This window comes from Typopeltis vanoorti, chromosome 5 (assembly GCF_054136105.1).
Source record: "Typopeltis vanoorti isolate ZY-2024b chromosome 5, IOZ_Tvanoo_1.0, whole genome shotgun sequence".
NCBI lineage: Eukaryota > Metazoa > Arthropoda > Arachnida > Uropygi > Thelyphonidae > Typopeltis > Typopeltis vanoorti.
In genome coordinates this window covers 44,991,820-45,004,175 of record NC_143553.1, presented here as the reverse complement: position 1 = coordinate 45,004,175, position 12,356 = coordinate 44,991,820, and the positions used below count along the sequence as shown (strand labels likewise).

Here is a 12,356-nt window from a genome sequence, read left to right as displayed (position 1 = left end):
TTCTCCACTGCTGTTTATCTATATGGATCAAATTATGAAGGAAAGTAGTATCAAAATTAGAGATGTTAATCTCAGCTCCTCCGGTATGGAATGATTTTATGTTTTATTTTATCATCATTTCTATATTCAGTTAAGAGTTCACAGGCAAAGAATAACAAGCTGGATAGGAAACTATTTCCTATCCAGCTTTTTCAATTAATCGTGCTTTTGTTTATAGTCTGTATGAACTAATTAGATGGCCCACTGGTTATCTCCACCAAGTCAGCAATTGCTATCATTATATATCTTTTCAATCTTTGCCTTGATTGCATTCATTTGTAGTACTTGCTCTTGAGCAGCAAGTATTAGATCTTCTGTCTCTTTCTTGATGTTGCCTTGTTGAAGCCATTGCCAAGTTAATGACTGTTAACTTTCCCTTCAGTATCCTTCAAATATTGACCACGGAGTGCTTTATTTTTCCAACCTTCTGATCCATTTCATTCTCCTTATACTGTTTTTTTTTTTTTTAATCTACTACACTCCCTAATCAGAAAAATGTTCATTTTCTGTCCACTGCTGGATGAAGGCCTCCCTCAAAGTCCTTCATTCAGCCCTATCTTGAACTTATATCTATGCCAATGAGTTTCAGCCACCTCTTTAATCTCATCCTAGCGAACATGGTGGCCATGTTGAGTTATGCTAGAAAACGTGTTTTTAAATTAAAGTATAGTGTGGCTTTTTGTCTCAAATTGTGCTGCAGTTGTGCTTCGGTTGGATACAAGTGTCCTTCAGTGGTGTTATTGTTTTAAATTCTGTTGTATATATTGTGTTTTCACTGCTATTTGTTTCACTACTTCAGTGTCTAAAGATGGCATCCAACAAGAGACGTACGTCAGCGGCTTGGAGGACTTCTATATGAAAGTCTGGCTCTGCGTTGGATTTTTTGCAATGGATGCATTGCAGAAACTGCTATATATATGCACTGAAGGATCTGGGGACTGTTTGGCTAAATGAGAAGAATGAAAACGTTGACATATGTGAGAAGTGTTGGGAATGTTTGTTTCACTACTTCAGTGTCTAAAAATGGCATCCAACAAGAGACGTACGTCAGCGGCTTGGAGGACTTCTATACGAAAGTCTGGCTCTGCGTTGGATTTTTTGCAATGGATGCATTGCAGAAACTGCTATATATATGCACTGAAGGATCTGGGGACTGTTTGGCTAAATGAGAAGAATGAAAACGTCGACATATGTGAGAAGTGTTGGGATAGGCTGAAGCGATTAGGAATGGAAGCAGAGATTGAGACCATAGCGGAATAACTTCAGCAGGAGTTCGTGAAAATGAAAAGTGACCATCTTCTGCAAGAGGAATTGGAAGTGCTCAGTAAGGCGGTTCTGGAAATTAAAACTGAGTTTAATGTGAATAGAGAAATTAGGACTATGAAGATTACTTGAGCTGAAGTAACTAGAACAGGATTAAGTATGGGAGAGTCTTTGGTAATTGATGAAGTAGTAAATAGCATGGGAGTGATTTGGAGTCAACAGAATGAAAGCACAAGAGGTCTAGAAGAAACAAGATGTCGTGAGAGTGAGGGAGTAAGTAAAAGAGCATTGAGTAATGAAACTGGGGGAGTCATGCTGAATTGCATAGAAAATGAGGCCGTGAGTGACGCTTGTTTGGACCTGAATGAAGTTATGAGTGGTAAAATATATTCTATGATTAAGGGCATGGAGAGCAGTATGCCTGAGGAGTGCTTGGCTGGTGGAACAATAGAGAGAGTGGCTTTAACAATAAAGAGAGGGCATGATGCAGAAAAGATTATAGTTATGGTGGGAGACAAATGACCTGAATGGTAGTATAAATCGGGTAGCAAAAGATTTAAGAACATTGTTAGATATCGTGAAGAAGAAAAGTGTCAATGGGAGGATTGTGTGCTGCCTTGTTTTGACAATTATGAGTAAGTAGATGAGCGATGATAATGAATAATATGATTGCAAGAATGTGCAAAAAAAGAGGTCTGGAATTAGTTGATGTCTGGAGTGTGTTTGAAGGCAAAAGACAGCTGTATGCAAGAGATGGGTTGCATCTGAACATGGAAGGTCATAAGCGATTGAAGAAGTTACTGTTTTCTGAACAAGTTGAAGTAATTGGGCAGGGAAACTAAAATTGAAAAGGTTGAGTGTAAGAGGGAGAAACTTAAGCAGTGATTGTATATTTGTTGATCCTTATTCGTGGAATTGCAGAATAGAGTGGATAAAAATCGGCATGGGACTACTGAAATTAGTGACATGTATATCGGTTTTAGAGCTGGTATAAGAACTAAAGGGAATCTGCAATTTTTGTATACTAATGCAAGAAGCATTCGAAATAAGTGGGAAGAATTTTTGGCATTAGTCAGTGCAATCTCACCAAAAGTTGTAGACATTAGTGAAACTTGGCTGTCAGCAGAAGATGTGGTCACTGGAATTGAATGTGATGGGTACAATATTTTCAAGGAGGATAGAAAAGATAGAATGGGGAGGAGGAGTACTGTTAATGATAACTGATGAGTTGCAGCCAAAGATGATTCCATTTGACATGTATTGCAACTGTGTTAAGAATGGCTTGGTGAAGACTTTTCTGTAGTGAAGGAAACTTGGATGATTTTGGTCTGAGTTATCAAGAAGGAGAACTGTATCAAACACAGGCTCAGACTGAATAACAAATAATAGGCCATGATGTGGCAAGGAGACTTGGTCAGGCTCTGTCTTGGTCATCCGTAGTGTGTTTGGAAGGAGAGCTTGTGAAAAAGAGGTTAGGGCTGTTGTGGCAGGATGGTGAGGTTATCTAGTATTCTGGTAGGTAGAGATTAAGGTATTTGCCATTAGTAATGATCAGTAAAACAGGAAAAGAGAAGCCATTTTGAGTTGTGGACATTGAAATCCTAAAGGATGATGATCTCACTGTTTCAGTATTTGAAATCACTACAGAAAATTGAGCTTTAAATATTTCAAAAAGACAGAGTGGTTATCATAATTTGGAAAGTAATAGTTATCAGATGAATGCAGCATGGTTTTGTAAAGAATTTTTGAACAAGCAGATCAGACACAGGAAATTCAAGGATATAACATTCTTTGACATGGGATGTTAGTTCCTATGAATGCCAGAGTGCCACCTTGTGATAGAAGGCATTGTGCAAGGTGTAGTTTGGGCAGCTGAGAAGGCTTCAACTACACCTTGAACCTCAGCTTGTAATCCCAACTACCAGCTGAGGTTATGTTAGGAATAACAAGACTGATTTGAGTAACTGGAATTAATGCACATCATTTAAATTGCTGCTGAGGCTGCAAATATTGGGAAATTAGATATGAAAACCCTTTTTTTTTTTTTTTTTTGGTAAAATTATTAACATTTGTGTGATATATATTTTGGTTGGATTTTTTTTTTTTTTTTGAATTGCTTTTTGTAGGTGATGTTTTCTGATCTGCATTACAACTGTATTTCATTAAGCTGACCTTCATTGAAGAAGAAAGTTAAATAAAGGTAGTCACATGCAGTTGAAAGGAAAAGATTAGCAGATATATTGCCCCTCACACACACACACACCCAGTCTTTCTGTCCGCATGTCACCTCAACAGTGTCCCCTGCATACCATCATAGTTGGACTTCTTATGATTGGGAGCCCTCCTAATATGTTCTATAAGGTTTGGTCTTATGTATTATCTAGTGGTTGGCCTGTAGAACTGTTATTGCTGGAGGAGGGTCTGATCCCTACCATCTGTGTAGCATGTCCTTGAAGGGTGTCACCCTTGCTCTGAAAACCAGACTGCTTTGAGCCTCCACTAAGCAGTGCAGTGGTGTTTTTTACTGGGTGATGTAAAATATACATAGGATCTAGTTGAGATATCTTCCCAGTTGGCATTTTCCAAGTATCGCTTTACGAGTAGTACTTGATAGCCCTATAGTAGCATTATAGTCCTATAGAATACCTATGTTTGCTTTTATTTGTATTTCTTCAGGTTTATAAAAATTTTTTCTTTCACAGGTAAGAGAATGGACTTCAAAGTTACGTAAAGAGCAGTTTCAACTTGATAGACAAATCAGATGTGAGCGAATATTTTTCATTAGTATTCTTACTTTTTTATTTTGAAAACTAATTTGGTTCTATATAATTTTACTAATTGTTTCATATCGTTTTTTTTTTTTTCATGTCGTTATATGATGTTTCATGAGATTTCTCTAATCATATATTACAAATATTAATATAATATAGCATTAAGTTTGTATGTTAAAAAAAAAAGTACAAAACTTGTATACTTATATATAAAATGAACTATTATTTATCCAGCTCCCATGGAAATTCCAAGTTGGCCATTTCTAGATGTATGAAAATAATCTGATTCAGTTATCATTCACTACACTAGGGACATGTGTGAAGGGATGGTCACCTGCAGAATAAAGCTTCTGCTCAAATATCAACCTCTCTTTTTTTTTGTCTACTCTATTCTGAAAGTACAAACAAGGCTCTGGTCATTATGTATGGATGGTATAACCCTAGTCCCAGTATCAGTAACAGAAGAAATGACTGTTCAGAGGATATTATTATTGTTATTGTATGGGCACCTCCATGGAGGCTGAAGATTCATCAAGGGAGTCCCAAACTATCCACACAATCTATCATATCCTTCCTTGAACCCATTAACAGACAAAGTGCTAACAACTGATTCTGGCAATCCATTCCAATCATTCACAACTCTCCAAGGAAAAAGTCATCACACCCCTAATAATCACACTTTTACTCAACATCCAAGGATGACCTCTTGTTCTGCCCCTCTAACCAAGTGCTGAAACATTTTCCCTGAAATGTTTCTATTATACTCCCCTCTTTTCACCTACCTTTTCAATTTCTGCAGTTCACACACCCTCAATCTATCTTAATATGGAATGTTCCATATTAGGATAAAATTACCATTTTGGCGTGGTCACCACCACTTACTCATCCTCAAGAGACCAGACGTAAGTACTGTAATCCAGATGTGGATGTGTCAAGACCTTATAAAGAGAAATAACTTCATAATCTCTACTTGTTAGTATATTCTTCAATAGCTGAGTGATCTTATGAGCTACTACCTTAGCAATATGTTCTATAAACTTCAACTCTCTATCTGCCACCACCCCTAAAGCTTATACGTCATCTATTTCCTGGAGTACAGTTCTATCAGTGTGGTACAGAGCTTGTATCAGTTTATCCCAAAATGAATAACTTGACATTTCTCCACATTAAACTGATGCCCATTATCTTTTGCCAGTATGTTTGAATCATCCTGTAAGCTCTCCATTGCCTTGATTCATCATTATGCTATCTAATTTTGCTTCATTAGCAAATAACTGGATATTTCTATTCAGGTTATTTCTGATATTGTTTATGTACAGATTAAACAGTAGTGCTCCTAGCACTGAACCTTGCAGCACACCACTAGTCACCTGCTTTTGTCTGGACTCCACTTCTCCACATACCACTTTTTGTATCTGTCAGCAGCCATCCCCTTATCCATATAAGTGTCACATCCATCCCCATTTGTTCTAATTTGTATAACAGAATATCATATTCTTATCCATCCCATTCTTGCATTCTAATTTTGACCAATTTTTCCAGTACTTTTACTATCATTCCTGAGATACTGATTGGTCTATAATTGGTCTAGAACAGGGTTGGGCAACCTTTTTAAACGTGCATGTCGAAATCACCAAATCTTTGATGCAAATTTTTCTCATGTGCTAACCGAAATTTTGCAGAACATTATTATTTGGTGTCTTTTCGGTATTGGGAGAACCTTTTCAAATAATCACAAATCACGCTAGAGCAGTAAAATCAAAGAATATTGTACGAGTGATTACTGTAAGTCATGCAAGATTGAATGAATATAAATAGTGATGGAGTTTTTACTTACAAGTCCTTCTACCCTGTTGATATCATGGGTATTTTTTTATTTTCCTTTAAGTGTAATTTTAGCTGCCATATACAGTCACACAATTTAAAGACTCAATTTTTAACATCAGCAAAACAGTAAACAATAATTCTGAATTTTTTTGTTTTGTTTTTTCATAAAGATCAATCAGACAAGTTTTTTTCAAGTTTTTTCCAATATATTACAGTGTACAATCTCATGATTATTTTACTTGACTAAAACACAATAAAAGAAAATTAAATTAAATAAAAAAAATAGAAAATAAAAGATATTCCTTTGTTAATTCTTAATCCCTTACAAATAATACATAAAAATTACAGATAAAATAAAATGATATTTTACCTACATGATATATTAAACAGAAGTTAATTTTTAGCAGAAAACATCAAATCAAAACTAGAGAAAGAAAAATAGTGGATATTTTATTTATTTAGCATCAGTGAGACTTCTGCTGCTGCATCACTGATGATAGATAATTTATATTAGGTTTATATTTTGCAACCTTTAGAGATATGCATACGTTACTAGTTTCATCTGTAAGGCTACTCCTATTACGAGAATTAACAAAGTTCATCACTGAGAACAATGATTCACAAGAATATGTAGATGCAAAATGAATAGTAATGCTTTTGCAAAGATGTTTAAACATACTAAAGTTTCTGGAATAGTATTCCAAGTCCTTAGTACCTCATTTTCCTCACTTCTGTTATCCCTGTCTCTAATCGCTTCTTTTCAATATTTTCTAATTTACCTCTGAGGTCAACAAATTCCTGCCTCCAAATTGAGATACTTTGAAAATCAATCAACTGCATTTCAAAATCATCCATATTTATCCACAAAAACACCTGCAAGTTTAATTCAGTCTGTTTTATAGTGTCTGGAAACTTAATGGATTTTGCAATCTTCTAATTCTCTGAACTTAACAAATCTTAGAGAGAACTGCTCAACAGTTGACACACTGGTGTTTAAAAAGAGCTTTTGAAGACATTGGCAGTCTGTTTTCTCATCCTTTTGGAGATCATTGATGTATTTCTTTAGGTTTGGAAAATATCTAAATCTCTTGCTATCTACATCCCTCTTATAAAACTGCTAGTTTCATTTCAAATGCCTTTATGTCATCAAACATAACATCAAGAGACTTACCAGAGTCCTATAGTTTAAGATTCAGGTCATTTAAATGTTCACAAAAATCTACAAAAAACATCAGTTTACAAGCCTACATGATGTCATACATTTCTTTATAAGACATTTGTTGATTAGTCAAAAAGAGATTTATCTCATCCAGGCATTCAACAAATCGTTTCAGAACAGGACCTTGATTAAGCCAACGAACATTGTTATACATTATTAGTCTTTTGTACACCGAATCCACCTCATTTGATAGATTCTGAAATTGTCTTTTATTCAAAGCACGTGCAGAAATGTAATTAACAACCTTGGTTACTGTTTACATCACTTCTTGAAGTTCCTTTAGGCAGCTTTTGCACATAAAGTCTTCTCATGTATTATGCAATGAAAACTTATCAGTGAATGACCAATATGTTTTGCAAACAGATTTACAACTGCTTTCATACCAATCATGCTGGGTTCACAATCTGTTGTGACGAATACCACTTTTGAAATATCAATTTGTCGAATAGATAATTCGTTCATAACTGCTTTACATATTTCAACCCCAGTGGTATGCTTAGTAGTGTTACAAGGTTAATCATCTCTTCGCATACTTCTTCAACCCTACAAAATGAAGCAAATATTGCTAGCCTAGCTGATTATGTAATGTCTGTGCTCTCATCAACACAAATAACTTATAAATAGAAAATAACTTACATGAAGTCAAATCATTTAATTGTTCTACTCTATTCCTTTCCAGCTTAATTATCCTATCCTTAACTGCTTTTCTACTCACAGACAAATCTTTAATGTGCAGAATAATTTTTACCTTTTCTGAAAGATTGGCCAAAAGGAAAGGAGTACATTCTAGCCATGCTTTAATATACTTCCAATCACTGAGTGGTTTTTCCATGTAGAGCAATAACTTTTGAAACCTCAGAACTAGCTACAACTAAATTGGAACTAGGCCTACCTGAAATAAATTTCATGAAATTATCAAACTTTTTTTTTTTTTTTGTCATGCTCAATCAACGACAAATTAATTCTCTTTGTTCTTGCTCAAGTTCTTACGAACAGGTTCAAAATGTCTTTTTACAGAAGAAATCCTACAAACAACTGATTTGAAACATAAAATGCATAATGCTTTATTATTTAATCATACCAAATGTTTCAGTCCAGTATTGTTTAAATTCTCTAATATCCTCTTCATTTGAATGTCTTTGTTCCTTTGCTGGTGGTTTTGGCATTAAATTGACAATAAATACTTCCAATCCACATTTTAATGAATTACGATTTAATTAAATCCAAATCCATATATATATATATACACACACACACACACACACACACACACACACACACACACACACACACACACACACTTTAGAAAGCTGATAAATTCTTTATGAAACACACACACAAAATATATATATATATATATATATATATATATATATATATATATATATATATATATATATATAATGATGGTAAAGGAGTCTGGCTGCCTGGCGAACGATGCACCAACTGAATGGGACAAAACTTATATGTCAGTATATTGCAGGGATAGATGGCTGGATGGATAGATTTGGAATAGGATGCTTATTTAATTTTCTTATTACTTATTATTACTAAAACAGTTGATAGTGTTTGTTTCTTTATTGCATTTTTATTTGGTATTGCTGTACTTAATAAAATTTTATTCTATTAAGTTAAAAATATACAACTCAGCAAAGATGTCGGATATGTATTTATTTAATTATTTTTTTAAGATGAGCCCTGGATTGTATGCCGGAAAAAAGTCGTTGGCATGCGTGCCAAGGGTTGCCCACCCCTTGTCTAGAACCTCTCTTATGCAAGGGAATTATTTTGTTTTCTTTCCATTTCCTTGGAACTCTACCAGAACTGAGACTTAAATTAAAGAGCCTAGTTCCAAGGGAACATTACCAGTTCTCTTACACATTCCTGCATAACATGAGCTGATATCCTGTCTAATCCCACAGCTTATTTACATTGAGATTCTGCAGTATCCTAAGCACCTCCAGTTCATCCACTTCTGTTCCCACATACGTTTGTCACATATCTCACAGCATTAACCTCACTTGGATGATACACCATTGCAAAGTGGTCACTCAGTAACTCAGCTATTTTATCTGCTTCTGTCGCCTTGTGACTATCAGCAGTCATTAAGGTTAGTCTTCCATAGCCATTCTTCCTCTTACTTGCCACATAATGAAAGAACTCTTTGGGATTTCCTTTGGCCTACTCGTAATCTTCTCTTAATCTAATTTTGCCTTCCTTACCATACTGGTTATCTTTCTTGCTTGACCCCCTGTACTGTTCATGAGTTTGCTGGTCACCTTTCTCCTTATATACTCTTCACAGCTTTTTTTTTTTTTTTTTTTTTTTTTTTTTTTTTTTTTTTTTTTTTTTTGAAGCTCATGCTTAATGACCTTACTCATTCATCTAACTCCTACCTGATTAACTCTCCTTACAATCTAATATTGCTTCTTCTAGATGCCCCTTAACTCTCTCCCCCATTCTCTATTAACATCTTTCTCCTACAAGGTTTTATGCCATGGTACAGCTTCAAGCTTCCTCCTAAGCTTGTCATAATCACATGCCTTGTAGTTCCAAATATAACATTTCTTACAGAATATTCCTAATTTTTTGTGATCTCCCAAGTCAAGACCAGACCATATGGTCACTTTCCCCATTCAGAGGCAATGTAGCCACTTTGGTTATGAATAGCTCTTGCACTTGGTCTCCTCCATCACATTCTGCCTCAAATAATTTATCTCTCATTAGGTGTATGCATTCCATTTCCTTCCTTCCAATGTATATCTCCATAGTTGAAATTCTCCCATAATAATCACTCAGCCTGTGCTCATTGTATTAATTTGCTGATACATGTCTCCCAGACCATCTTTGGAACCTCCTGCCTATATCAGCAACCAGCCATATATTTTGTCTTATTGGCTTTGATCTCACCCCAGACTGCCTTAAATGAACAACCACCCTTCCCACCTATCTCCTATTCTTTTTGGCTGCAATTCAACTGCTATCGTCAGCAGATGATATAGGTAACAACATAACACTGGACTTACTCAATGAAGGCTAGTAGTTTTTATTGGGAACAAGTTGCTGCTCTTGTTTCAGTTCAAGAAAAGCTGTACAAATTATCAAGACAATTACCTTAATTCAGGAAAAGATATGCAAAATTGGAAAATGAAATTTATAATAAAAATTGCAATATGGAATATAGAAGTGTTGCACACACACACATGCAAAAAAATAAGCTGGATGAACAACTAAACCAAGCCAATATAAATATATGCATAATAGATTTAAAGAAAAAAAAAAAAAAAGAAGAAGAAGCCAAAGAAACAAATGAAGATATGCTTGTGTAAAAAGGAGGAGGTAGCATAGACAGGTATTAGGATTAATATACACAAGAAATAATAAAGAAAAATATTGTATGACTATTGGAATGAAAAAAATATTAGAAATTAACCCAATCATTTTGAGACCACACAACAGTAATTGGTGCTTTTCATCTAAAGAGAGAGAAAAAGGAAATATGCTTTATAAAGAATTATAAATAGAACTGATAAACATAGACCACTTATTACTAGCAGGGAATTTAAATGCTAGAATAGGAAACAAAGTTCAAATCAAATGTATGTAAATTTGGTAAATAGTGGGTTTGAATCCCATCAAATTCAAACCCACATCAGGCTGTGGGTTTGAATCCCATCATGGGCATGGATGTTTTATGAATACCTAAGTATGAAAATAGATGAATTCCATTGCTTGATACTCCTATTCTGCTTATTGGAGGTATGAAGCATCTTGAAAAATAGGTTTCTCTTTTGGTCAGAAACTCTGTTCTTTATACCAAACACATAACTTTGATCCATGTGTGATACTAATAATTTTTGTGACAGATATTGCATTGAATTCTGATAAATAAATTGTAGCAAAATGGGATGGGTATGAAGTTGAAATCATTGATGGAAAGATGCCAGGCAGTAGTTTACTCAGGAGTAGAGTACAGTAGGTCTGTGACTAATTGCATGCCACATGACTCGGTACTTGGTCCACTACTATTTAATTTGTACATTAATGATACAGAAAATGATATAAGAGGAAATTTTATTTGCCAATAATACAAAATTGGATAGCACAATAGTCAATAAACATGTTGAAATTTTTCAGGATTATTTAAATAGACTGGCAGTATAGGCACAAAAGAACGGATGTCAGTTTACATAGATTTGTGGGTTTTAGTAGATAGGGAGTTGAAGTTTAGAGGACATATTGCAGAAGTGACTGAAACAATTCATCGAATTATTTGGTTACTGAAGAATACTCTGATGAGTAGAGATAAGCAGGTTATTATACCTCCTTATATAGGTTTCTTGGAGATGATCCAGAGCAAGTGACCAAGATGGTGGCATGTCTATCGAATGCACCTTATGAAGATAGGTTAAAGATTTGTGGGTTATAGAAATTGGTTGATAGGCAGAAGGGGATGATATGATTATATAACCTTTCAATAATTTGTATGTCTTGCATACAAATTACTGAAAGGTTTTAACAGAATTAATACAGAGGAAGTTTTCAGAACAGATTGGATAGTGGGAGAACAGATTGCTCAATTTCCTTGGAAATTGAGCAAGAGCGTGGTTGGCATTGGTGTGAGTACTAGATTTGCTTGGAGAGTGGTAAATAAGTGGAATAGGTTGCCAGAGTCTATTGTGGGTGCCATGACTATGAATGAGTTCAAAACAAAGTATGATAGATGCAGTATGAATATTGGATAGTTGCTTAGCATAATGTTTAGAGCCTCCCTAGATGAGTCTGTGAACTTCGTGGAGTTTATCATGTAATAACAGCTTTTGTGGGTAGGATTCACCACACACATGCACAAAACAGGTCAAACTATAAGATTTTGTAATTTATAGTAATATGAAATATTACTATAAATTACAATAATTTATAGTAATATGAAAATAAAATTCAAAACGAAGTATGAGAGATGTAGTATGAATATTGGATAGTGCTTGGCATAATGTTTAGAGCCTCCTTAGATGAGTCTGTGAACTTCGTGGAGTTTACCATGTAATAACAGGCTTTTGTGGGTAGGATTCACCACACACATGCACAAAACAGCTCAATTTCTTTTTTATAGTAATATGAAAATAATAGACTCACTGTCTGGTTGCTTAATGGTCACAGTTGGAGCATAGCCTTTTAAGGAATGTGGAGAACCTGTTGGGCTTCCAACTTAATATCCAACCTTGCCTTCTTATGTT

General features: G+C 34.9%; 1 protein-coding gene across 2 annotated transcripts in view; it reads left to right on the top strand.

Moving 5' to 3' along the window:
* Vps24 (vacuolar protein sorting 24) overlaps positions 1–12,356 on the top strand; it is a 110,376-nt gene that overhangs the window by 54,407 nt on the left and 43,613 nt on the right. For both annotated transcript variants that reach the window (XM_090392393.1, XM_090392395.1), the window contains exon 2: positions 4,005–4,065. In XM_090392393.1, coding sequence (XP_090248519.1) covers positions 4,005–4,065 — 61 coding nt within the window. The remainder of the gene's footprint in view (positions 1–4,004; positions 4,066–12,356) is intronic.